The 25,286-nt window shown below is 45.3% G+C and overlaps 1 protein-coding gene across 1 annotated transcript in view; it reads left to right on the top strand.

Moving 5' to 3' along the window:
* The window catches only part of LOC144683196 (sodium- and chloride-dependent neutral and basic amino acid transporter B(0+)-like), an 85,650-nt gene extending 75,553 nt beyond the window's left edge, over positions 1-10,097 (top strand). Inside the window, exons 11-14 of the mRNA XM_078546155.1 lie at positions 4,479-4,578; positions 5,190-5,299; positions 5,406-5,576; positions 9,960-10,097. Coding sequence (XP_078402281.1) covers positions 4,479-4,578; positions 5,190-5,299; positions 5,406-5,576; positions 9,960-10,097 — 519 coding nt within the window. The remainder of the gene's footprint in view (positions 1-4,478; positions 4,579-5,189; positions 5,300-5,405; positions 5,577-9,959) is intronic.
* The last annotated feature ends 15,189 nt before the right edge of the window (positions 10,098-25,286 follow it).

The following is a 25,286-nucleotide window of genomic DNA, read 5'->3' on the forward strand; positions in this document are numbered from 1 at the left end:
ACTTCACCCATCGCCATGGAACCTTTCGTCATTTAACCTCTCCCACTTTCCGCCCCATCATAGACCATCCCTTTTGTTCTTCCTCTCCCAACACAACTTACTGAAAATCTATTACATTTCTATCTTTCCAGGTTCTGACGAAGGGTCACCACGACCTGAAATGTTAATTCTATTTCTCTCTCCACAGAAGCTGTCTGCCCTGTTGTGTATTTCCAGGATTTTCTGTTTTCATTTCAGCTTTCCAGCACCTGCAGTACTTTGCTTTGTGTTGTGTTATTTCCATGTGCCAGGTGCCCTTGTTTTTGGAGGTGCTTTCAAAGGAACCTGTTATTGTGGAGGGAGTGGATGTTTAAGGTCCTGGATGGGGTGCCTATGGCATGGGTTGCTTTCTCTTGGATTGCATTGAGTTTCTTGAAATCAGCAGCAACAAAGTCAAAAAATATGTTCAACTACCTCACCACAACAGTAGAATATAAATCAGAGGAGGTGATCATCAAACTTTTCAGTGCTCTGGTCAGATCCCAACTTGACCACTGCATCCAGTTCTTCCAAACAAGAGAGACGGACATTCAAACCTTGCAGGGTCTGGTGAGAAGAGCCACATGGCTGATCCTCAGTGTCAGGGTTTTGAGTTATGAGGAAAGGCTGGAGAAATTGGATACCTCAGCCTGGAGATCGGGCACCTGAGAGGTGATTTTGCTAAATCGGGCACCTGATTTTGCTAAAGATGTTAGAAGTAGTTAAACTATGGAACTAGGGAGCATGGCCTCAAACTAGGGAAGGGCATTTTAGAGCTGACATCAGGAAATTCTTCAACACACAAAGAGTGATCTACTTGTGGAACTAATTTCCTCATCAAGCAGGGGAGGCTAAAGCTTTGGAATCATTGAAGAAACAATCAGATCCGACAATGGTGGTATGGGAGCAAACCTTTAATGGTTGAAAAAAGACGGACTGAATGGCCTTCCTCATCCGTGATCTCTAAATTGGCTATTGCATTTACTCACGTAACCATGGTAACGTGACAGTATTTCAATGAGGTCAGAAATGGCAGTTGCCATTTAATAAAGGGAAATGTAATATTGTGAGATTCAGCAGAGGGAAGGTTGTGGTTATGTATTAATTGGGAATCTAAATGAGGTATTGGGAAAAGAGAGAGAACTTGGTGGTGGGGGGTACTATCATGGACTCGTCACGAATATCTTTGCACAATCGCAGAACCACAGAATTGTTACAGTGCAGAGGGTGGCCATTCGGCCCATTGTGTCTGCACCGGCTCTCCGAATGAGCATTTCACCTAGCACCATTCTCCTGCCTTCTCTCCATAACCCTGCAGATTGTTTCATTTTAAATAATCTTCTAATTCCCCCTTGAATGCCTCGATTGAACCTGCCTCCAACACACTCTCAGGCAGTGAATTCCAGACCTGAATCACACACTGTGTGAGAAAGGTTTTTTTCTCATATCACCTTTTACTTATTTTGCCAATTACTTCCAATCTGTGCCCTCTTGTTCTTGATCTTTTCATGAGTGGAAATAGTTTCTCCCTATCTACTCTGTCCAGGCTCCACACAATTTTGAATACCTCTATCAAATCTCCTCTCAGCTTTCTTTTCTTCAAGGAAAAGAGTCCCAACTTCTCCAATCTTATTTCATAACTGAAGTTCCTCATCCCTAGAACCTCTTCTGCACTCTCTCCAATGCCTTCACATCCTCCCTAAAATGTGGCACCCAGAACTGTAAGCAATAGTCCAGCTGAGGTCTAACTAGTGTCTTCTACAAGGTCAACATAACCTCTTTGCTCTTGTACTCTATGCCCCTATTACTAAAGCCAAGGATACTGTATGCTTTAATAATTGCACTCTCAACCTTTCCTGGTATCTTTAATGGCTTATGCACATATATGCCCAGCTCCCTCTGACCCTGCACACTCTTTTGAGTTGTACCCTTTATTTTATGTTGTCTCTCCGTGTTCTTCCTACCAAAATGTATCACCTCACATTTCTCTGCATTGAACGTCATTCTGCCACCTGTTGGCCCTTTCCACTAACTTGTCTACGTCCCTTTGGAGTTCTACACTGTCCTCCTCAAAGTTTACAATGCTTCCAAGTGTAAATTCTGAAATTGTTCCTTGTACACCAAGGCATAGTTCATTAATATATATCAGGGAAAGCAAGGGTCCCAATACAAACCCCTAGGGAACTCCACCACAAACCTCCACCAGCCCGGAAAACATCCATTAACCATTTCTCTCTGTTTCCTGTCACTCAACAAATTTTGTATCTATGTTGCTACTGTCCATTTGAACCCATGACCAATGTTCCCAGTCAATACATCATGTTGAGATACACAAGGAACATAAGTGTAGTAATTATAGTTTTGATAAACATAGGACTGTAACTTTAGGAATAATCCTGTGCTGTAAGATCACATGATCTGTGTAAACCAATCAGTTTGCAGTGTGGAGAACCTCTAGGAGGGTGTTCTTCTTTAGTTATAGAGCTGGTGCACACATGTAGCTTCTGTAGCTGTCTTGTAAATAAAGTTCAATGTTTCCACCAAGAAACATTACCTGAACAATCAACTCTATAACAAACTGGCGGTGAGGGTAAATCAGATCCACCCAGTAATTGTGAGTATCTAAGATAATTAAAAAGAAAGGAAGATATGCTCATCCGAGGTGCCACAGTTTGGCAGAATTGATCCCTTTGAGTCAGCCACAGATGACTGGAATCAATATGTACAACGCCTTGGGTTCTATTTACAAGCCAATGGAATCACAGGGGAGGAAAAGAGGAGAGCGATTCTCCTAAGTATTTGTGGAAACAATCATACTCCTACCGATTGCTAATTTAAAGAGGTGGAGTGCTATTTTTGTCACAAAAGAGGACACATATTGAAACATTGCAAAGCGAGATTAAAATAGGCTTCCAGGCAACAAACACAGTCAAATGAAGTATATATTATGGAAGAACTAGAAAAGACCAATTCTGACATTTATTCTTTATTCAGCATGAAAGTTGGGAAGGCAGAGTCAATCATTGTCACTTTACGAGTGAATGGAAGACCCTTTAAAATGAAAGTAGACACTGGTGGTGCTTCCACTGAAGTAGGAAAGCACACTTTATTTAAATATCTGAAAGGTGTTCAACAATTATATTTGAAACAAACTTCTGCCAAGTTGGAAACATATACAGGCCAAGAAATCCAAGTAAATGGTATTTACCAGTGTACCTGTTTATTATAGACACCAAACAGTACAACTACCGGTGATGGTGGTGGAAGGTGAAGGACCAAGTCTTCTAGGTCATGATTGGTTGAAAGAGATTAAATTAAACACTATTACAGGTGCAACACCTGCAGAGTTACTGATAAGGTGCCATCTTCAAACAAGACTAAACCTGATACTTCCCAATTTGAAGAGGAAGGTGGAGAAAAGTCAAGGGAACCAAAAAGCGACGCATGATTTCCATAGTCATGAGCAACACTTTACTGTTGAAGAAGCAGTATGTATAAAGAATTTCGGTGGAGAACCGAAGCCGTTACCTGATAAAATAAGCACCGTGACCGGACCATTATCGTACCATGTAGAAGTGGGGGGCCGGATCACCCGTAAGCATGTGGATCATTTAAGAAGGGAGCTACCCCAACAAAATGATGTTCCACCTGTGGCCGTTGTTGAACCTGTGGTTCCTGTTGAAGTTGTTCAACCAAGGACAGACATGCCCGATGTCTCTGTCGGAGTAGATGACACTGAGCTGCCTGTGCCTAATGAAGTACCTGATGTTAATGTGGTTCCAGAGACTATGGTTCCTAAACCAAATTCAGAAGTCATGGAGCTGCGACGTTCCACACAGATCAGGAAACCACCTGAAAGACTGAACTTGAAATTTCATGACCTGTGTAAATATTGTAATGTCATGAGATAAATATCCTTATAAATACAAAATGTACAGAAAAGTTGAAGGGGGGAGGGGGAATGTCGTAATTATGGTTTTGATAAACATAGGACTATGACTTTAAGAATAATCCTGTGCTGTAAGATGACATGATCTGTGTAAACCAATCAGCTTGCAGCGTGGGGAGCTTCCAGGAGGAAATTCTTCTTTAGTTATAGAGTTAGGTGCACACATGTAGCTGCTGCTGCTGCTGTCTTGTAAATAAAATTCAACGTTTCCACCAAGAAAAGTTGCCTAGACAATCATCTCTACCAATCACTCGAGTGAGATCACGTCTGGAGTACTACATGTAATTTTGATCTCCTTACTTCAGAAAGAATATTCAATTCTTAAAAGGGTACAGAGAAAAGCAGCACAAGTGATTCCAGAACTTGAGGGAAGTAAAAAAAAATAGAGCAGAGAAGTTAGAATTGGGTATTTAGACACTTATAGAAAGTAAATTTTTGTATCCCATTAATCTCCATTTTGATTGTTAGGGTTTTCCCAAGTAACATATTCTAATTTTCCATTTAATTTTAGGCTGGGATTTACTGGTTAAATTTACTGGATTATTTCTGTACTGGGTGGATTCTCATTACAATTGCTTTGCTGGAACTCATTGGTCTAAGCTGGATCTATGGTAAGTAAAACTGGAAAAACACTGAAACAACATTAATTAATACATTAAAAAGTATTTCAGAAAAAACATGAAAATGAACATGATGTAGATTGTCCCTCACTTCCAAAGATGATAGGAATTCAAGTTCTCTCCTGAATTGTCAAAGTTTTTCCCCCGTTTAGTCCCATAAGCCAAAATAAGACAGACACAATATTTTGTATCCTTTATCACAGATCCCCTGGTTCTTACTGGGCTACAGTTGCTTGTTATTGGAGTCAGTTTTGCCGCATCCATTTTCCTGTTAATTGCTGATGGGAATGTTGTTCAAACAGCTTTACCCTGAGTTTAACAGTTTTCCACTCAACTCAGTCAGTTACTGGTTTCTCCCAACAATTAAGACAGATAGACCAACAGGATGGGATCTCCAGCGCTGTCATATGTATCTTCACAGGTAATCAGGTTGATGACAAGGAACAACTTACTCATCCTGTGTGAAGTCTTGAGTGATCCTTTCTCTGATTCAACCTGTTCATTAGTGACACCCAGTACAAAATGAACTTCTACAGTAAACAAGCTGCCCTGAAGACTGGACAAACCAAGTGACTGTGTCTCTGCTTTCATGTTGTTCACAGGGGTAAACAGATTCATCAAGGACATTGAGATGATGATTGGGGAAAGGAATTGGCTCTTCTGGCTGTGGTGGAGACTGTGTTGGGTTATTATCTCTCCATGTTTGCTGGCAGTAAGGAGATGTTACATCTTTTAATGATCTAAGCTGAATGTTATTATGTGCAGGTAGTCTGTCTCATTGTGTTTCTAATCTTATTTTCTACACTTCTTTCACTCAGGTAATCTTAATATGGTCATTAGCAACATTTGCACCTCCAACATATGGATCTGTTGAATACCCTGTCTGGGCAACAGCACTGGCCTGGTGTATGATAATCTTTTGCATTATGTGGATCCCCATTGTCGCCATTGTGAGAGTTGTCCAAGCTGAGGGCTCCACCTTGTGCCAGGTAAGGAAACCTTTTAAAGATTAGGGCCGGGATTTTCCGGCCCCGTCGCGGGTGGGACCCGCCATGGGTGAGGCGGCACCCCAGCCAGAAGCCCACTGGCTTGCGGCGGAACCGGAAGATCCTGGTGGCGGGTGGGTAGGTGCGGAAAATCCTGCCGTAGGGAACACAACTTCTGTGCAGTTCTCCCAATCGCTCATTTTACAACAACTGCAAGTTGTATTTATATAGCACCCCTATTTAAATAAACCATCCCAAAGCACATTACAGGAGCATTATAAAGCAAAATCTGACACTGAGCCACATAAGGAGATACAGGGCAGATGACCAAAACCTTGGTTGAACAGGTCAACTTCAAAAAGTGCCGTAAAGGACGAAAGAGAGGTGGAGAGATATAGGGGAAATTCCAGAACTGAGGGCCTTGACTGCTGAGGACGTGACCACCAATGGTGGAGTAATTAAAATCAGGAACGCTCAAGAGGCCAGAATTGGAGGAGCGTAGATGTCTCAGAGGGTTGTTGAGCTGGAGGGGATTACAGAGATAGGAACGGGTAAGGCTGTGGATGGAATTGAAAATGATGACCCAGATTTTCACAGTCGGAACGACCCTGGGACCATTTAAAAATGGCAGGCGGGATCCAAATCTGGGATACCTCCTCCAACCCGCTCACCCCCACTTCTGACTCTGCAATTTTCGCTGGCGTGGGATAAGGGCACAAGACCCAACCTGTTAATCCTTCTGTTTCACCCTTGTAAATCCTCTCTGTATCTTGCTTTATATCCCCTTCATAACATAGTGTCTAGAACTGCACGCAGTCCTCTAATTGTGGTTTGAATAAGGTTCAATACTGTTTAGCATAACTTCCCTAATTTTCAATTCTATCTCTCTAGAAATAAAACTTTACGCTTTGTTAGCCTTTTATGGCCTTGCTAACCTGTGGCACAATTTTTTGTGTTTGGTGTATTTGTACTCAGAGAACCCTTTGTTCTGCTACCCCACAAAGATTTGTACCTTCTGATTAATAAGTGACCTCCCTATTTTTCCTACCAAAATGTACCACCTCACGTTTATCTGTGTTGAATTTCACTTGCCAATTATTTTCCCATTCTGTAAGGTTATTAATGTAATTTGATGCAGTCCTTCTCAGTGTTGACTAGACCCTCAATTTGGTATCATAATCCATTCTGCCATTTGTTCACATTCTCTGACTTTATTCCCGTTTTGGGGCAGCTTATCAATGGCTTCATGAAAATCCAGATAAATTACATCTACTACATTACCATTGTCTACCCTCGCACTTGCATCCTCAAAAAAATCAATAATGTAGGTCAAGCAACATTTCCTCTTTTAAAATCCATGCTGACTATTTATTATTATATTTTTTCATTTCTACATGTTCCTCTATACCCTCCTTTAGTAGGTATACTGTTACTTTTCCTACCACTGATGTTAAGCTGACTCGTCTATAATTTCCTGGGCATGTTCTGTAACCCACCTTGTAAATACAAGAATTACATTAGCTATAAGCCAGTCCTCTGGCAGTACCCTTTTTCTGATAAATTATTAAGTATGTGTAATGATTAGGTCTCTGTAATCTCTTCCCTAGATTATTTTAAAACATCTTGATGCAATCCATCGAACCAGGGGCAGAATTTTACCATCAGCAAGCGGAGGGGGCAGGGCCCACTCGCCGGCACATAAAATGACACGGAATGACGTCGGGCGGAACCCCCGAAATCACCGTGCCCCATTTAAATTTTCAGGAAGGCGGGGCCAAAATCAGCTGCGTGCCCACCAACCTGTAAATGGCCACTTGAGGCCATTGACAGGATCAATTAAGCAATTAAGGGACCTGCCCACCCAACCTTAAGGTTGGCGGGTCAGGCAGGAACTCTGGCAGCAACTAGAAAAAACATGAAACCTCATCCAACGGTGGAATGACGTTTCATGTAGGGTTTTAAAAATTGTAATAAAGTTGTTATGTAAATTATGAACATGTCCCATCTAATGTGACACTGTCACATGAGGGGGCATGTAAGGGATTTTTCTTTTCTCTATTTTTAATATTTTTAAAAGTCAAGGTGATCTCCCTGAGGCTGCACTAAGCCTCAGGGAGATGAGTGCGCTCTTTTGTGCGCATACGCGAAAGAGCGCACTCTCGATTTGAGGGATTACCCCCCTGCCAGCACAGGGAGCGCATAGCGCTTCCCGGCGGATGTCATGCTGGGTGAGCCTTAATTGGCCCGCCCACGTAAAATGGTGGTGCAGCCCCCGTCACTGGCGGCGATCAGCTCCCTGCCTGCCCGCGATTGGGTCAGGCCCGCCTGCCCGACAAATGGAAAATTCTGCCCCTGGGGTTTTATCCTCTGAGTTTCTTTAGTTTATGTAATATATCCTCTTTTATTTGAAATACACATCACATTGCTTATCTCAACTCATCATTCAATGTCATATCCACCTGCTCTATCTCCCTGGTAAACCAAAATACTTATTTAATATTTCTGCCATTATTCACTATTGTTACCTGTGGTATTTTCCTGCCTATCTCTTAATGGTCCCATTCCAAAACAGATTTCCTTTTATTGATATGACTGTAAAATATTTTACTATTTTGTTTTATGTTTAACAATAATTTAATTTCATTATTCCTTCCTTCCTAATATTCCTATACTATATTTCTAATATTCCTATACTATATTTCTAATATTCCTATACCTTCCTAATTGTGTTTTTGACTTCTTTCCTAATCTCTTCATGTTCTCTCTTACCCCGCTGTCTGTGCCCATAATGTAATCTTTCCTCACCCTCAATTGTTCCCTTAGGTCTTTATTCATCCGTGGTATCTCACTGGTGTTTAGTTTGACCTCTCCTTTTAGTCAAATCTATTTCCCCTGCACTGTCCGTCACTGTTTTGAATGTCTCCCATTGATACTCTGCATCGTTGTTTCACAATATTGGCCATTTCATCTCCCCAAGTTCTAGACTCAGCCAATCAAAATCAGCTTTCTTCCAATCTATTAACCTGCTTTTCCTCAGACTTATGCCCTTCCCTATGGTCATCTTAAAGTGAATTATATTATTGCCCAGATGTTCACCTACTTTTATATCCCTTAACTGCTCTGGATCATTCCCCATTAATTGATCCAATGAGAAATCTTCCCATGTTGGATTTTCTTTATATTTTGGGTTAAAAACAGCCCTGTACACAATGTAAGAGCTCTATCCACGTATCCCCCAATCTATCTCTTCTTTTCAATTAATACCAGACAGGTTGAAATCCCCCATGATTATTCATATATGTTCTTACTCAACTCTCTAATTTTTCTGCACATTTCTTCCTCCACCTTCCTCCCACTATTACGCGGTTAATAAATTAGTGTAATCGATCCTTTATTAACTGTTAACTCTTTCATTTGGATCCTATTTGTGTCTTGCCGATAGTTATGTCCCTTTTTTTCTACCGTCATTCTGCTATCCTGAATAAGCGCAGCTACTCCATCTCCCCTTATTCCCTCTCCTATCTTTTTAAATATGTTTTATCCTGCAATGTTTAATTCCCAGTTTTCCGTAGCCGTTTCCAAGTGATCCCAACCATCTCTGGTTCCTCCCAATGAGTGATCCTCCACCTCCCCTGTTTTATTACACGCACTGTGTGCATTGCTGTACAGACATTTTAACTGACTTTTAATCAGATTGCCTCTCACTTTATGTTAGATCACCTATTTTAGATTCTGGCTCCATCACTCTATTTATTCCCTTGTTATAAATATCCTGCCATACCTTATTCTTTCCAATGCTCTCCTTCCCTGTTCTGTTTACATTCAGACAGCTTATGTTTTTTGGAGAGAAAAGTTTGTATTTTAATTTCCCATCCCTGTTTGCTCTTCAGTAGGTTCTTGTGGGGCTTTTTCTCGAACCGTTCGAGATCGTGTTGTGAATGTGCTCCCACAGACCCATCAGTGCATAATGTTTCCCAGAATGAGTGATCTGGAGATGTGTAAAAGCTCATTAGAATCAGTTAGTGATGTGTTCTCTATCAAATGGGTATTGTTTAGATGTAGTAGCTATTTTGTCAAATGAGATGAAATTGACTCAATAACTCTGCTTTAATCGATATGGCAGTAAAATATTTCTAACAGTAATTATTTAGATGTAATACATGCTGCTTCAGTGTATCTCACTGCCAGTATACAGCCTAATAGACATGGGAGTATCATCTCTGTGATAAACATATGGGTTAAATAGTTTTTGGTATTTTGTGAATTGTCAAGTGTTGGAACAAACTGCAGGACAATCTGATTCAGAATGGGGTTTTTCCAGTTGGATGTTAATGGTGGGTAAAAATCCAGCAGAAATGTTTAAACGTTTCACTTTTCTTTCCACAGAAAATTTCTGCCGCTTGCACATCAGCTCCTGATTGGGGTCCGCACTTGGAATATCACAGAGGGAAAAGATACAGAAAGAATCTTGATTCTCTAGAAGACCCTAACCGAGTGCAACTTCTTACTCTGCCTGAGGTGTGAAAAGTGATGGAGAAATTTTGAATCATTGAATCATAGAATAGTTACAGCATAGGACAAGGCCATTTCGTGGGAAGGGGAGGCAGTGGCATAGTGTTATTGTCACTGGACCAAGGTTCGAATCCTACCACGACAGATGGTGAAATTTGAATTCAATAAAAATCTAGAATTAAAAATCTAACAATGACCATGGGTAAAACTTTTTGCTTGGCAGGCGGGCGCGTGCCCAACCTGACCAAGTGTAACATGTTGCGTGATGACGTCGGTCAGCAGGCGCGCGCCTGCAAACAATTAAAACGCCTATTAAGGCCATTAAAAAGTTATTTAAAATAAAATTTTCGCTGCCCGTCCAATCAAATGGCCTTTGCACTTTCCCATGGGTCAGATGAGGTTTCCAAAAGCAAATAAAAATAAAATAAATACTTTAATTTTTCATTAATAACATGTTCTGCTCATGTGACAGAGCCACATGAGGGGACGTGTTTCATTACATTTTTATTTGTAAAATTTTTTTTCACATATCCTCACTCCCTGAGGCAGAGAGCTGCCTCAGGGAGACTGTGGGGAGAATTTTCGGAGCCTGCTGGTGGCGGGCGTGATAGGTGGCGTGCGTGGAAAATATGGTGGGACCCACTTCACGATGGCATGAAGGCAGGTCTCGATCTTCCGCTCAGCCCGCCAACAGTGGACTGCGTTTACCGCCATCGGTTGGCGGGGAGCTAATTATAATACACTAGCATATCATTAAAAGGCCATCCCGCCAGGCTCTTGGAACCCCGCTGTATCATCCGTCCATGTCGGCGGGAAAGCACGCCGACGTGTTTCACAACAGCACACAGGTGACATGCACTTGGCAACTTTCACTTTGGGGGAACTGAGGTGAGTGAGCAGCAGCGTTCTCCACAGCTCGCCTGTTGTTTGGAGGCCTCAGGGGCACCGGGAGGTGGGGGAAACTGATGCCTGGCCTTGGAGGCGACTGCTGAGGGATGGGAGGGTGGCTGGGGGCAGGTGCTGGCCAGCCTGGGAGGTGACTACTGAAATGGGGGGGGTGGGGTCAGGTACTGTCCTCACGCTGCATCCTGCGCACAAGCAATCGAGGTGCGGGGCAGGGTAAGCGAGGGGAGTGGCCATGCATTAGGGACACCTGTATAAACTGACCGTCCCTCTGTAACTCAGACAGATCAGGCGCAGCCCCAGTGATATGATTGGGGTCAGGCTCCTAGCCTGCCCGGCCATGCAAGCATCGCGTAGGCACCAAAGGGCCACCGAGTGCTCCATACCATATCCCGCCCCCCCACCCAACCCCTCCGGCACAGACTTCAAGTCCGCCACCACTTTATTGGACTGTGGAGCAGTTGGGCTGCACATGTTGTACAATGTCCTCACCAACCCTGGCCATGTAGCCGTCACTGCTGGAGGTGCTCACAGCCCCTTGCAACCTCAGCATCCTGGTTTGGACCAGTGTCCCCCACGTCGCAGGTTGACAGGGCAGCCATGCAGCGCACTCATCTCTGGCCATCCGAGGATTGACCAGCACTCTCCGGGAAGCATTAAGGGGCCATCACACCCGGACAGGAAAGGTGCTAAGTACAGCCTTTATAACCAGGTCTCTTTCTCTTTCATGTTGCAGGAGGACCATGTCAGGATCATGGATCCTGGTGACCTTGCTGTATGCCCGATGGCCTACAGACACGGAAGAAGATGGAGGAGAGAGCAACTGAGGCACCTGGCTGTGCAAAGGCAGGACCAGCAACCTCATGAAGAAGGGGCAGCAGGGGCTCTCGCTCATGCTGCCCAGGAGCGACAGTGAGCCCTGGCTGGTTGGCACCTAGCGACACCCAGGGTCTATAGACACCACCTGCCATTCCTGCAGCTGACTGAGAACCAACATCACCGATGACTGCGCATGTCTAGGGACCTGATGGCTCACATCTGCCACCTGCTGCAGGACTTGGCACCAAAGGGACATGGAGGGCATCCGCTGCCAGTGGCTGTGAAAGTGACTGCGGTGCTCAATTTCTATGCCAGTGGTTCCTTTCAGAGCTCCACAGGTGACCTCTGTGGGATTTCACAATCCGCCACCCACAAATCCATCCATGAGGTCACGGATGCCATCTTCTCCATGGCACACAACTTTGTGCATTTCACCCGGGACCGGGACAGCCAAGATGCAAGGGCCATTGGATTCACCCTGATCTCGGGATTCTCACAGGTGCAGGGTGCGATTGACTGCACTCATGTGGCGCTCAGGTCTCCATCGCTACACTCAGTGAACTTCATCAACCGCAAGGGCTTCCACTCACTGAACGTGCAGCTGGTATGTGACTGTCAGAAACGCATCCTGCAGATGTGCGCACGGTTTCCAGGGAGTGTGCACGATGCCTACATCCTGAGTCGCTCGCAGATCCCTGCAGTCTTTCAGGGTCCACAGAGGCTGCAGGGTTGGCTCCTTGGGGACAAGGGCTACCTGCAGAGGCCATGGCTGATGACACCCGTGCGGCGGCCTCAGACTGCAGCAGAGCGACGCTATAATGAGGCTCATGCAGCAGCTCCCAGCTTGGTGGGGCAGACCATCGGGATGCTGAAGATGCAGTTCCGGTGCCTGGACCAGTCTGATGGAGCCCTGCAACACAGTCCACAGAGGGTGCCACACATTGTCATCATCTGCTGCACCTTTAGGGTGAGGGGGTCCTTGGTGGTGACGATGATGGGGATGAGGCTCTCACACTGGCTAGATGAGGCAGGCAAACTCAGGAGGCCCTCATAGCTGCCAGATTTGTGGAGGATGATGACGACATGCAGTGAGGTGTACCCATAGATCCTCACATCACAGATGTGAATGTTTGACTCCAGTCTGGCTTATCTCAGCACCAATACCCTCTTGAGAGAATGCTCCTGTCATTGAGACACAATGGAGGCCCTAATAGTTACTCGATCATAGGAGGATGATGATGACATGCAATGAGGTGTCCTCATAGATCCTCGCAGTTGTGAACGTTTGACTCCAGTCTGGCTTATCATAGCGCCAATACCCTCTGTGAGAATACTCCACTAAGGGAGATGCAGTGGAGGCCCTAACAGTCACTCGATCACAGGAGGATGATGACAACATGCAGTGAGGACACTTCATGAATCTTCACATAGCCTCTGAGAATGTCTGATTCCTGTCTGGCCGAGGGCAGCTCACTTGTGCTCCATGATCAGGGCCATCTCAGAGACGCAGCCATGAAACTTTAGACGCACCTAATGCTGTGTCCGCCTTCAGCACCTCAGCCCTTCAAGAGCTGGAGCACAGCATCACTGGTCACAGATGCTGGTGTGATGGGGGCCAGCCCCACCTTAAAGGTGCTGAGAGCGCACAGAGAGTATGAGAGAACTCTGTAGTGCCTACCCACTACATTCTGTCAGCAATGACCAGCACTGCCGAGATGCAGGCATCAGTGATGTTTCCAGGGAGTGTGAGGCTGGACCATCACTGTGGTCTGAAGGCTGCACAGAGCACAGGGAAGAGGCCCTGGACTGAGACACATGTCTTTATCTTGTGCAAAAAGGTTTCACATCTGAGTGAATGAACACTGCTCATCAGAACAAGGAGCCATAGGCAGGGAGACATTCTTGGGAGTTTATTGACAATAGGTATGTACAAGTGATTAACACCCATGCCCAGGCTGAACAACTAATTCTCCTTAATAGTCCTAACCCTGCCGCTGCGTCTCGGTGCTCCCCGGACATCCACAGCTGAGATGGAGACAGCCTGCTGACTGTGATGCCCTGTCTGTGATGACTTTGGCTGGTGTCCTTTGGAGGGTCCCAGCCTGCTTTTGGGGTCCTGCTGTGTGGCAGTGACACCCTCCTTGGCCTGTGAAGCTGGAGCTGTGGAGGTCACAGGAAGAGGGGAGTCAGATGGGCTGGTCATTCCCAGAGTCACCTGGGTGGATGGCCCCGGAGCGTGCACCTGCTGATCCTCCTCCCTATGGGTGCCTGAGGGCCACTGGCTGACTCCATGAGCGCAAGGGGAAGCTGGAGTGAGATCAAGCCACTCAGCACCCCTCTCATGTACACACTGTTGGAGGCCAACTATGGCATCAGTGATGGAGTTAAGTCCCTGGAGCAGTGCAGAAGTGATGTCCTGGACCAAGGTCTCTATGGCAGCCGCCATCCTGCCAGTGTTGACCTCGGTGCATTGCAATACCAGCGCTGTCGCCTCAGCCTGAAGGTGGACGAACTCCTCCACTGTGCCTTGCAATCTGAGGAGTGCAGTGGACATCTCTTCCTGATGTTCCCGAGCTTGCCTTTGTAGCTCCAGCAACTGTGACATGACCGAGTCCAGAGGCTCATCATCGGACTCAGCAATGTTCTGGCCTCCAGCAGTTCCCCGAGTGCCGGAGACCTGGGAAGTCCCTGCCTCCGCCTGCTATGGACCAGAAAGTGCAATGTGCTCACCAGATTGTGATCCCAAGGCTACTCTAAAGCTAGGTCCCACCAAGGTATGTGTCTCTGCTGGTGGAGGGTGTGGGTGAGCGCTGTGATGGGACTTCAGGGAGGGTGCCTTCAGATTCCTCTTCAGAGGTTTCTTCGGGGCTTGATTGGAGGTCCTGGGTCATGGACTCTGTCGGCTGTTTGGCAGATGTGCCTGCGAAAGCAAGGAGAGATAATTAGTGTGTGGCAGTGGCCTGTGAAAGAGGACACATCACTCATGGCATGGTTGTCTGATGGATGTTGCACTGCTGAATCCTCACTTGGTATAGCAGCGCTGACCTCACTGTCAGCGCAGGACCAGTCCTGATCATCGCTGGCCAGCTGGATGACTCTGTTTTCAAATTCAGTGAGAACTTTGATCTCTGGCATCCCTCCACCTGTCTGCGACCTTTCCCTCCTGTTGTGAGCCAGTTTGTCCTGCATGGATTGAGATGGGGAGAGTGTATCAGGATGCCTGCCGGGCCTGTGTGGGTGGTGAGTGGTCCCATGGATGGGATGAGGACAATGATGGTGTGTGTCAAAGAGTGAATGGTGATGTCCCTTGCACTGACAGTGTGAAGGCCCTGTGGGTGTGTGATGGGTTTGTGAGTTGGGAGTGGTGAATTGCGGAACGGAGGAGATTATTCATCCTTTTGCGGCACTGGGTGGCTGTCCTCCTCTGCAGGGCGTTGGCACTGACCACCCACTGCCAACACCTCCCAAGCCGGGTTGATGACATTGCTACCCACCCTGTGGCCAGAGTGGGGCTAGAGCACATCCCGGCGGGCCTCCATAGCATCCAACAGTTGCTCGAAGGGCCCATCGATGAAGCGGGGGGCTGTAGTCTTTTTGCCTTTGCTAGCCATGTCTCCCAGGCGGTGGTGGTGAGCTGGTGGCGATGAGCGCTTTGCTGGTGGCTGCCCTTTAAAGATGGCAGCCGGTGTGATGCAACAGTGGAGTGATGGTGAGCGGGCAAATGAGAGCCCGTCCGCCATGGAAATGGCATGCTTCCCGGGAGTGAATATATAATGAGGCAGGCTTGGAAAGATACGACGTGAAAACCCAGTATTTTCATTGGCAGATAAGACTCCATTTTACCTGCCCGCTACGCACTTAGTGCAATTCTGGGAAAATTCAGCCCTATGTAGCGTGCACTCGCGCTCATGCGCGAAGGTCATGCTCGGCTGGCTTGCACTCCTCCCCCCACCCACACAGGCAGTGCTCAGCACTTCTGCTCTCATTTCACATCGGGCAGGCCTTAATTGGCCTACCGGCATGAAATTACCTTTCGGGCCCAATCACGGGTGGCGGGCAGCTTCTCAACCACCCCCGCCCAGCCCACACGCCAAAGGGAAAATTCTACCCCATGAAACCATTGTCAATTGTCGTAAAAATCCATCTGGTTCACTAATGCCCTTTTAGGGAAGGAAATCAGCCGCTGTTATGACACAGCAGATGATGTGTGCCAGATGAATCAAATCCATGATTGAAACTTGATCACGGTGTCACAACAATTTTGCAATTTGTATTTATTTCAAGATGTGTGCACTGAATTCAGCAGTAATAAGCTCACCAAGACTTGAGATTTTTTTTTTAAAAAGACTAAAATTAAAATATTTATTAACAAAAGAGAAGATGTCAAGCACATACATAGAACTACAAATTACTACGATAACAACTCCTAAAATCCCTAATTAACCTGACTACCCCTTTAAGGCAACGGTCCAAAAATAGTTTTTTAGATTTTAAACAGATCCAGCAAATTAACACAATATCCTGGACAGTAGAATTCAAAATGGCTTTTCTCCAGCTTCAGTTTCTGTAGACAGTAGGTTTATGCACAAATACTGCTGGCTTGACATGTAGCCTTATTCTCCTTTACACATGTTTCTCCCTTTTTAATGTGTTAATTCCATTCTTTCCATGGGTAGAATATTGCACTCATCCGGCGGGCGTGTGCCTGACCCGGACGAACGTAAAATGACACGTGATGGCGTCGGATGAGCGTCCCGACGTCATTGCGCACTCGCGCGATATTTTGGTCAATGGGCCCGCGCGGGAGTTGACAGCACACCCACCGACAATTAACAGGCCTATTCAGGCCATTAAAGTATTGCTGAATAAAATTTTTCACTGCCCGTCCAATCTTAACAGTTGACGGGCAGGTGAAAAGACCAAGCAGCCTTTGGATTTTTTGTGAAACCTCATCCACGGGCGGGATGAGGTTTCGATCAGTGATTTTTTTAAAAATTAAAAATTTTCAAACTAATTTGAAACATGACTCTGCTCATGTGACAGAGTCACATGCGGGGGCATGTTATTCAAAAGTAAAGAATTTTAAAATGTTATGTTCAAAAGAGCTTCGGCTCCCTGAGGCTGTTCTGTGCTCTGTGCCTCAGAGAGTTTTTACTACGTGCACTTGCGCGCCTGCACAAACCTCCACGCTTGCCCTCCTCCCCCACACACCCCCCCTCCCCCCCCACCGCCCTGCACAGGCAATGCTGCAGCGCGTGATTCACACTGGCTGACTGTTAATTGGCCAGACAGCGTGAAATGGTAGTCACGGCATGATCGCGGGCAGCAGTCCAATTCGCGGCCGTACTCGCTCACCCCCCCTGCTGATCCTGCCCGACGACCGGAAAATCCTGGACTTGGTTATTGTGGATCTGCCGTGATGCCTTTATTGCTGACCATGTGGCCCAGGAATCAAATCGATGTTTTGGAAAACTCCCATTTGTCATTCAGTGTCAGCCCTGCTTCCTGAAGATGCTCTAAGACTGCAGTCAGTCTCTTCACCCACCATTACACCATGAACCAATACATCGTTTATGTGGCAAATGAGCCCCTGAAGGCCCTGCAGAATTACAACATCGAACGTTGGAATATTTCTTCTGCCAACATAATTCCAAACGGCAGACGGTTAAAGCAGAATCTGCAGAAGCAGGTAATAAATGTTGTCAGCAGCCTGGACTCAATGCCAAAAACTGCTCTTTGTGTCCAGTTTTGAAGATACCGTGCTCTTCCAGAGTTTAGTCAGGCTTTTGTCCACTAAGGACATGGCATGTACTCCTCTGGCTAGGGCTTTATTGAGCTGTGCCAGGTCGACGCAATACGGATTCAGCCATTGGAATTGGACCTGGGACCATTGCTCAATGCCATGGAGTTGGTTGTGTGACTGGGACGATGACCCCTATGTGTTATGACCGATGCAGTTGGTAAAGCGGAGTTATTTAAAAATCCCAGAGCAAACTTTAAACAACTGTCATAACCAATAATTTTAAGTGTTATTTTTGAGATGCAACTCCAAACTCAAGAATCAGACCATTAATTCTCGAGGTTTTACATGAAACAAAATGAAACATTTTATTAATTTGCACAGGTTAAAATATATATACACATGGCTACAAATTACTACTATCATAACTTTTAACAAATTCCCAAACTAATCTCCATTAAGGCAACAGCAACCCATAGACTTAACCAAACACCAGGCAAAGCATTTTCACCTTACGAATTCAAAATAAGGTTCTTTTCACTGTGGAGCCAGTTGGAGGCTTCCAGCTGCCTTTTGATCTTACATTGCCTCTGCCTCTGCGCACACAAAACCTACTGAAGTTATGCCTACCACCGCTGATTGAATGTTAATTCTCATTGTCTCACCAGCCTCTTTGAACTCCATCTTTTAACAATGAAACCCCTTTCTTAATATCAATTTTATTAGTAATATAAACATATTGCTTGGTAGCTGCTAGAAAGGTGTCAAGTTTACACCCAATTCTTGAATGCTCTATTCAAAAAATGCAAATGCACGCTATCAAAACTAGTACATATCAAAGCACCCAGGCTAGCTGGCTTTAATCCAATTAAGACATACCTGCAGACTAAACATCTATTTTAAAAGAAAAATATTTTCCAAAATATTATATACATTAATAGTTTCATGGCATCCCCTCCTTATCGAAAAATGAACCATCATAATTCTAAAAGATGGCTTCATTTTAATAACCCATCCCACACTATCTCCTATACTTATTACAATATCACATTACCAGGTGCATGCATTAACATAACTATATATATACACAAGTCCTTGGTATCAACAGAAATCACTCAAGTTCAGTGTCCAGTTTGTTATTCAATGTCCCAATTTCCTTTAAACTTCAAACTCTTGATAATGCATCTACGGACAGATTTTCTCTTCCAGCAATATGTATAATATGTAGATTAAATGGTTGTAACCATGGACTCCATCTGAAAAGCCTTGCACTTTTGTTACGACATTTGTTCAAAAATCTCAAAGGGTTATGGTCTGTATAAACAATTGTTTCTGATGAATTTTTTGCAATAAATTTCAAAATGCTGCAATGCTAACACCGAACTCAACACGATTTTTCGATCATTGACTATCTTCTCTGTTGTATATTCTGCTTCCATGAAAAATACCCTATTGGTTTTTCAATTCCAGTGTCATCTTCTTGTAACAGTACAGCCCCAATGCCTATATTGCTTGCGTCAATGGCCAGCTTGAATTGCTTGGCATAATTGGGATCTGTCAACACTGGTGTTGAAGCTAATAAAGTTTGCAAACTATTGAATGACTTCTGACACTCCAGTGTCCATTGAAACTTCTTGTTCTTTTCTAATAGCTCAGCCAGTGCAGCAGCCACTTGGCTAAAATTTGCTACAAATTTCCGGTAAAACCCACTCATGCCCAGAAATCTCAAAACCTCTCGTTTTGTTGTAGGCACTGGGAAATCCACAATAGCCTTAACTTTCACATCTCTCGGAGCCACCTTACCAAGTCCAATGGTATGGCCTAGATACACAACTTGCGCTTTTGCAAATTCACTTTTAGCCAAGTTCACGACCAAATTAGCTTCTTGTAGTCGAGTAAATAATTCTTCCAGATGCTGTAAATGCTCCTCCCACGTCTGACTGAAAACAATTAGATCATCAATATAAACCGCACAATTGCTTAGACCCGCAATCACTTTGTTTGTCAGTCTTTGAAATGTTGCAGGTGCATTCTTCATACCAAATAGCCTGCTTTAAACTGATATAATCCACTTGGCATTACAAAAGCTGATATCTCCTTTGCCCTCTCCAACAATGGTACCTGTCAATATCCTTTTAGCAAGTCAATCTTTGTGATATATTTTGATTGCATTAAGAAAGTGGGACAATCCTCCAACTGTGGTATGGAGTATGAATCCGCTTTTGTCACCGCATTCACCTTTCGATAGTCCAGACTCAGTCTTTGTGTTCCATCCGGTTTCAGTACCAGTACAACAGGCAAACTCCAGTTACTGCAACTAGACTCATCGATATCATTTGAAGCACAAAGTCAATTTTTTTCTGTGCTTGTGACAACTTTGCCGGATTTAATCTATAAGGCTGTTGCCTCACTGAAGATGATATTTCTATACACACATCATGTGAAGCTAAATGTGTCTTTCCCAACTTATTTCCACAAATAGGTTTGTGTGACTGCAATAGCTTTACCAAATCACTTTGACACTTGCTTGGTAGGTAACTTAATATTTTATTTACATTTTTAAGTACTCCCTCATTATCCAATTTAATTAGAGAAAAATCAATTTCAGAGTCCTGCACTTCTACCTCTTTCTCATCATCCACCATCACTAATATCTCTTTTTGTCCCTCTTCCCTGTCAAAGTACTTTTTAAGCATATTTACATAACACACCCTCTGCTTCTTTCTTCTATCTGGAGTATTTATTAAATAATTTACTTCACTCAATTTCTTTTCAACCCTGTAAGGCCCACTAAATCTTGCGTTTAAGGAATCCTGTAGTACTGGTAACAAAACTAATACTTTCTCTCCAGAAACAAAACTTTGAATTTGAGCCTTCATATCTGCTTTCACTTTCATCACTTGCTGTGATATCTTTAAATGTTCCTTAGCCAACTCACATGCCCTGTTCAATCTTTCCCTGAAATTTGATGCGTAATCCAGGAGAGTAGTTTCTGAATCTTGACCCACCAATTTCTCATGAATCAATTTCAGTGGTTCCCTTACCTTATGACCATAAGCTAGTTCAAAAGGGCTAAAACCAGTTGATGTATTAGGACCGTGTCTAATAGCAAATAACAAAAATAGAATTCCCATATCCCAATCCTGTGCATAATCAAGACAATATGTTCTTATCATAGCTTTTAAAGTTTGATACCATCTTTCCAAAGCTCCTTGTGACACCGGTTGATAAGTTGTTGACTTCAACTGTTTTATCCCCAAACTGTTCATTACTCCCTTAAACATCTGTGACATGAAATTTGACCCCTGATCTGATTGTATTTCTTTAGGTAAACCATATCTTGTGAAAAATTTAATTAACTCCTCCGCAATCTTCTTAGCTACAATATTTCTTAAAGATATTGCTTCAGGAAACCTGGTAGACACATCCATTATTATCAGTAAATACTGATTTCCACTTTTAGTCTTAGGGAGGGGTCCTACACAATCAATCATGACCCTGGTAAAAGGTCCTTCCAATGCTGGTATTGGAATTAAAGGTGCCGGCTTAATCACTGCTTGTGCTTTTCCTGTTACTTCACATACATGACAGGTTCTACAGAATTTGATTACATTACTATGCAATTCTGGCCAAAAAAATACCTCTGTATCTTTTCCTGTGTTTCTAATTCCTAAATGTTCCCCCTTTGGAATTTCATGAGCAATCCTCAGAATCTTATTTCTATACTCTAATGGGATAACAATCTGATGCACCTCCCTCCAGCTTTCATTTGTTGAGACGTAATCTGATCGCCATTTTCTCATGAATATATTCCCTCAAAGATAATAACATACTGGAATACATTTTGCTTCGGTTTCTGAATAAGCTTCCTGATATAACTGTTTTAATTGCAAATCATTTTTCTGTAACTCCACAAACACCTGAGTTAAACACTTCATCTGAACTGTCCTGCATTCCTTCCTCCTGAACAATATTATCAAATACAGTGCCAGCTAACTGGGTTTCAACACCTTCTTGCCTTTGAACTGCCCGCTTATCTTGTTTATTTTGTTCTTCCCAATGGGCTTTTGATCTCATTATAACACAATCAGGAAACAATCCAGGATGTTCCTTCCGTAGCACTTCTGTTAAAAACACTTCTACAGGCTGCTGAACTACCATAGGCATCACTCACATTTGCAATCCAGCTATATCATTACTCAGAATAAACTGAAACCCTGCAATGGGCAATTTTTCCACCATTCCGAATATAACTTCACCATTCTTCCATTTGCTCTTTAAATTTACCTTCCACAACGGAATAGATTTAGCCTCTCCATGAACCCCACTTATTATTATCTTCTCCTGCAACACTCCCTCTGAACAACAAATATCACTTTCCCATAACATTAAGGATTGACTGGCACCTGTGTCTCTTAACGTTTTAACATCTGCGCTCTGTACACATGGAAAGACTTTCCCATTATATACAAAGTCTTTAAACATTTCTGCAACCTGCTGCTCAGAATTCTCTTGGGTAAACTGTGAACACATTCCCACTTCTTCTCTGATTCTCCCCTTTTCACCTATACACAAACCACTGGTTTCTCCTGTGCCTGAACCTCAGAACCCACAGTACTTTTACTTCCAGAACTTTTCTGTACCCCAATAATTCCTACAGATTTTTCCTGCAATCTCCAACACACTGACTTTGTGTGCCCCACTTTATTGCAATGAAAACACCTCAATTTTCGAATGTCACTTCAGCACCTTCCTTTTTATCCTGAGAAAAAACTTCCTGGGAACTTTCAGCTTCTCCTTCTCTCCCCTGACTACCTGCCTCCCTTTCACCTTCACACTTATTATCTTTTTCCAATTTGAAAGGGTGATGGAAAAAAGGTTGATCTCTATGAACTGACTCATAATCATCAGCTATCTCTGCTGCTTGTCTTACAGAATCAACCCTCTGGCCGGGAAAGTTGGCGTGGGTGTGGCGGGCCCTGCACGCCCATGCATAAAATGACACGCGGTGACATCGGGCAAGCATCTTGACGTCACCGTGCGCCATCGCAATATTTCGTTGGGCGGACGTGCATTGATCTCCGATGCGCACCCGCCATTAATTAACAGGCCACTTAAGGCCCCTGAGGCGCCAATTGACAGCGATTTTTCGGCACCCGTGCGATCTTCGGGTCGGCACACAGGTGCAACGGGCAGGCGGGTAGGACTCATTTGTATAAACCTCATCCATGGGCGGGATAAGGGGGCTCAGTGGGGTCGTGAGTGTGCTCTGTCAAATATTGATGTTTCAAAGTAACTGAACTTACCTGTGTGATCTGCAATACATCAAAATGCATACCAGCTGCTTGGACTGGACTCACAGCCTTCAGGTTAGCACTCTGCAGTGAGGAATCTTATTTGGGCCTGCAGGTTTCAGAAAGCCTTCCCCTAGCCTGGGAATGGGAGCTGAACTGCCCACTGGAGGCACTTCCTCTGAGGAGGAAGGGAGGGCTAGAAGGGGGAGGAGGCCAGGAATGCACATTCAGCCTCCAGGGGAGCCACCTTTGGGAGAACAGACACAGGCACAAGGGGCACAGGGCCAAGAGGTAGTCCAAGGCAACAGGAGCCACAGAAGATGCCACTATCCTGCTGCCAGGGTTTACAGGCAGCAAAGCAGCTACCTCAATCTGTCTGAGGTGCAGTGCTGAAGGAGGCTCCAACTCTCAAGGGAGACAGTCACGCCCACCTGTCAGGTGATAGGCCTTGAGATCTGCGCTAACTGTGTGGATGGACACCCCATGCCAGTGGCTTTAAAGGTCACAGCTGCCCTCAACCTCTATGCCCCTGGCTCCTTTCAGGGGTCGGTGGGTGATCTTTGCAGTGTCTCCCAATCAGTTGTCCATACTTCTGTCAAGCAGGTTACAGGCGCTCTGTTCAGACTTGCATTGACCTTCATCCACGACGGTTGGGACCAGGCAAGTCAGGCACAGCAAGCCAGAGGCTTCACGGCGATTGTTGGCTTTCTCAGTGTCCAGGGTGCAATAGACTGCACACATGTGGCTATCAAGGTGGCAGCGGGTGAGCCCAGTGCCTTCGTCAACAGGAAGGGATTCCACTCCATGAATGTGCAGATAGTGTGTGATCACAGGATGCAGATTCTGCAAGTTTGTGCAAGGTACCCAGGCAGCTCCCATGACACCTACATCCTCAGACAATCCCAGATGCCGAGGTTCTTCAGTGCTCCAGCCCGGCTGGATGGATGGTTGCTGGTTGACAAGGGCTATCCCCTCTGAAGGTGGCTCATGACGCCTCTCCGCCATCCAAGAACAGAAGCTGAGGAGCGCTACAATAGGAGCCACGTTTCCATAAGGGCTATGGTGGAGAGAACCATCGGTCTTCTCAAAATGCGCTTCCGATGTCCGGACCGCTCAGTGGGCACACTCCAGTACCCCCCAGATCATGTGTCGTTGATAGTGGTTGCATGCTGCGCTCTCCACAATCTTGCGCTGGAAAAGGGGGACACAGTGGACGATGAAGACATAGACGCAGTGTCTGTGGTTGCACACAATGAGTCCAGCAGTGAGTCCAAGGATGACCACTCACAGGGAAATGCTGAGGGGGTAGATGCTGACCCGGGCCTACTCCAGGGAGGCAGGGACACCAGGGAGGCTTTAATCCAACGAACCTTCAGCTAGCATGCCATATATGGACCTCTAGGAAAAACCTGGGCTGCAGGCTCCATACTCGATACCTAAGTGCAAATGCCTGGAAAGGAACATTAACTAAGGGCCTTGTTAATAAAGCTGAATGTCCCACAAATCACTCATAACATTATTGGTAACCATCCACCTGCAGAAGAAAAGAGGCACCCTCAGCCATGGTGACATGTCTGAATTTAATATTACAACCAAAGGAACTTAAGAAAACAAAACGACCAAGGTGTTAAACATCAAACCAACTCATAAAGATCTCAATGCTGGCCAACACAAAAGTACCAGTGATAAACCCGTGGTGTGCCTAAGGTGCCTTATGTTTACATTTTCGGGTGCTACGCCTTGGTGCTGACCTCTTGCTGGGAGTGGCATCTGAGACTGCCTGCTGACTCTGCTGTCCTGTTGGCCTCGATAACCTTGGCAGTCATCCTCTGGCCCGTGGAGTCTGTGCTGGCCCTGCCTGGGAGGGATCTGCCAGTTCCACATCTGGCATCTCCCCAGTCATCGCAGCCTCACCGGATGCAACGGTCACTGGCAGAGGGGCGGAGGAGCTGCCACCATCATCCGGAGCGCCCTGAGAGGAGCCCGCAGAGATGACAGGCAGCTGCTGCGCCGACATGAGGTCGCTTCAGACCTCCCTGCTCACTGTGGATGGATGGGCACCGAGCTGGGAAACGTGGTACCCAGACCATCTCCCGCACTGACAGTGACCAGCTGTGGTCAATGCTGATGTGAGGGCTTGCTGCTCCGGGTGCATCCCCAGGAAGCCCCGATGGGTCTCCTGGAGTAGCCTCTCCACGAGAGTCACCACTCTCTCCATGGGGGACACATGGCCCTCAGCCATGAGGCTCATTGCTTTGGCAATCATCTGCGTAGACTCCTCCACCATGGACACCAAGCCAAGCATAGCCTCATGTATCTCCCCAGATGCCCCCGCACACCCTGTCTCATTTCCTGCGTTTGCTGCATCACGGACAACTCCAGAGGCACATCATCAGGCACCGACTGAGCATGTGCCTGGTCCCCTGCAGTCCTCCAACTGCTGGC

The sequence above is a fragment of the Cetorhinus maximus genome, chromosome 8 (assembly GCF_964194155.1).
Source record: "Cetorhinus maximus chromosome 8, sCetMax3.hap1.1, whole genome shotgun sequence".
Taxonomy (NCBI): Eukaryota; Metazoa; Chordata; class Chondrichthyes; order Lamniformes; family Cetorhinidae; genus Cetorhinus; species Cetorhinus maximus.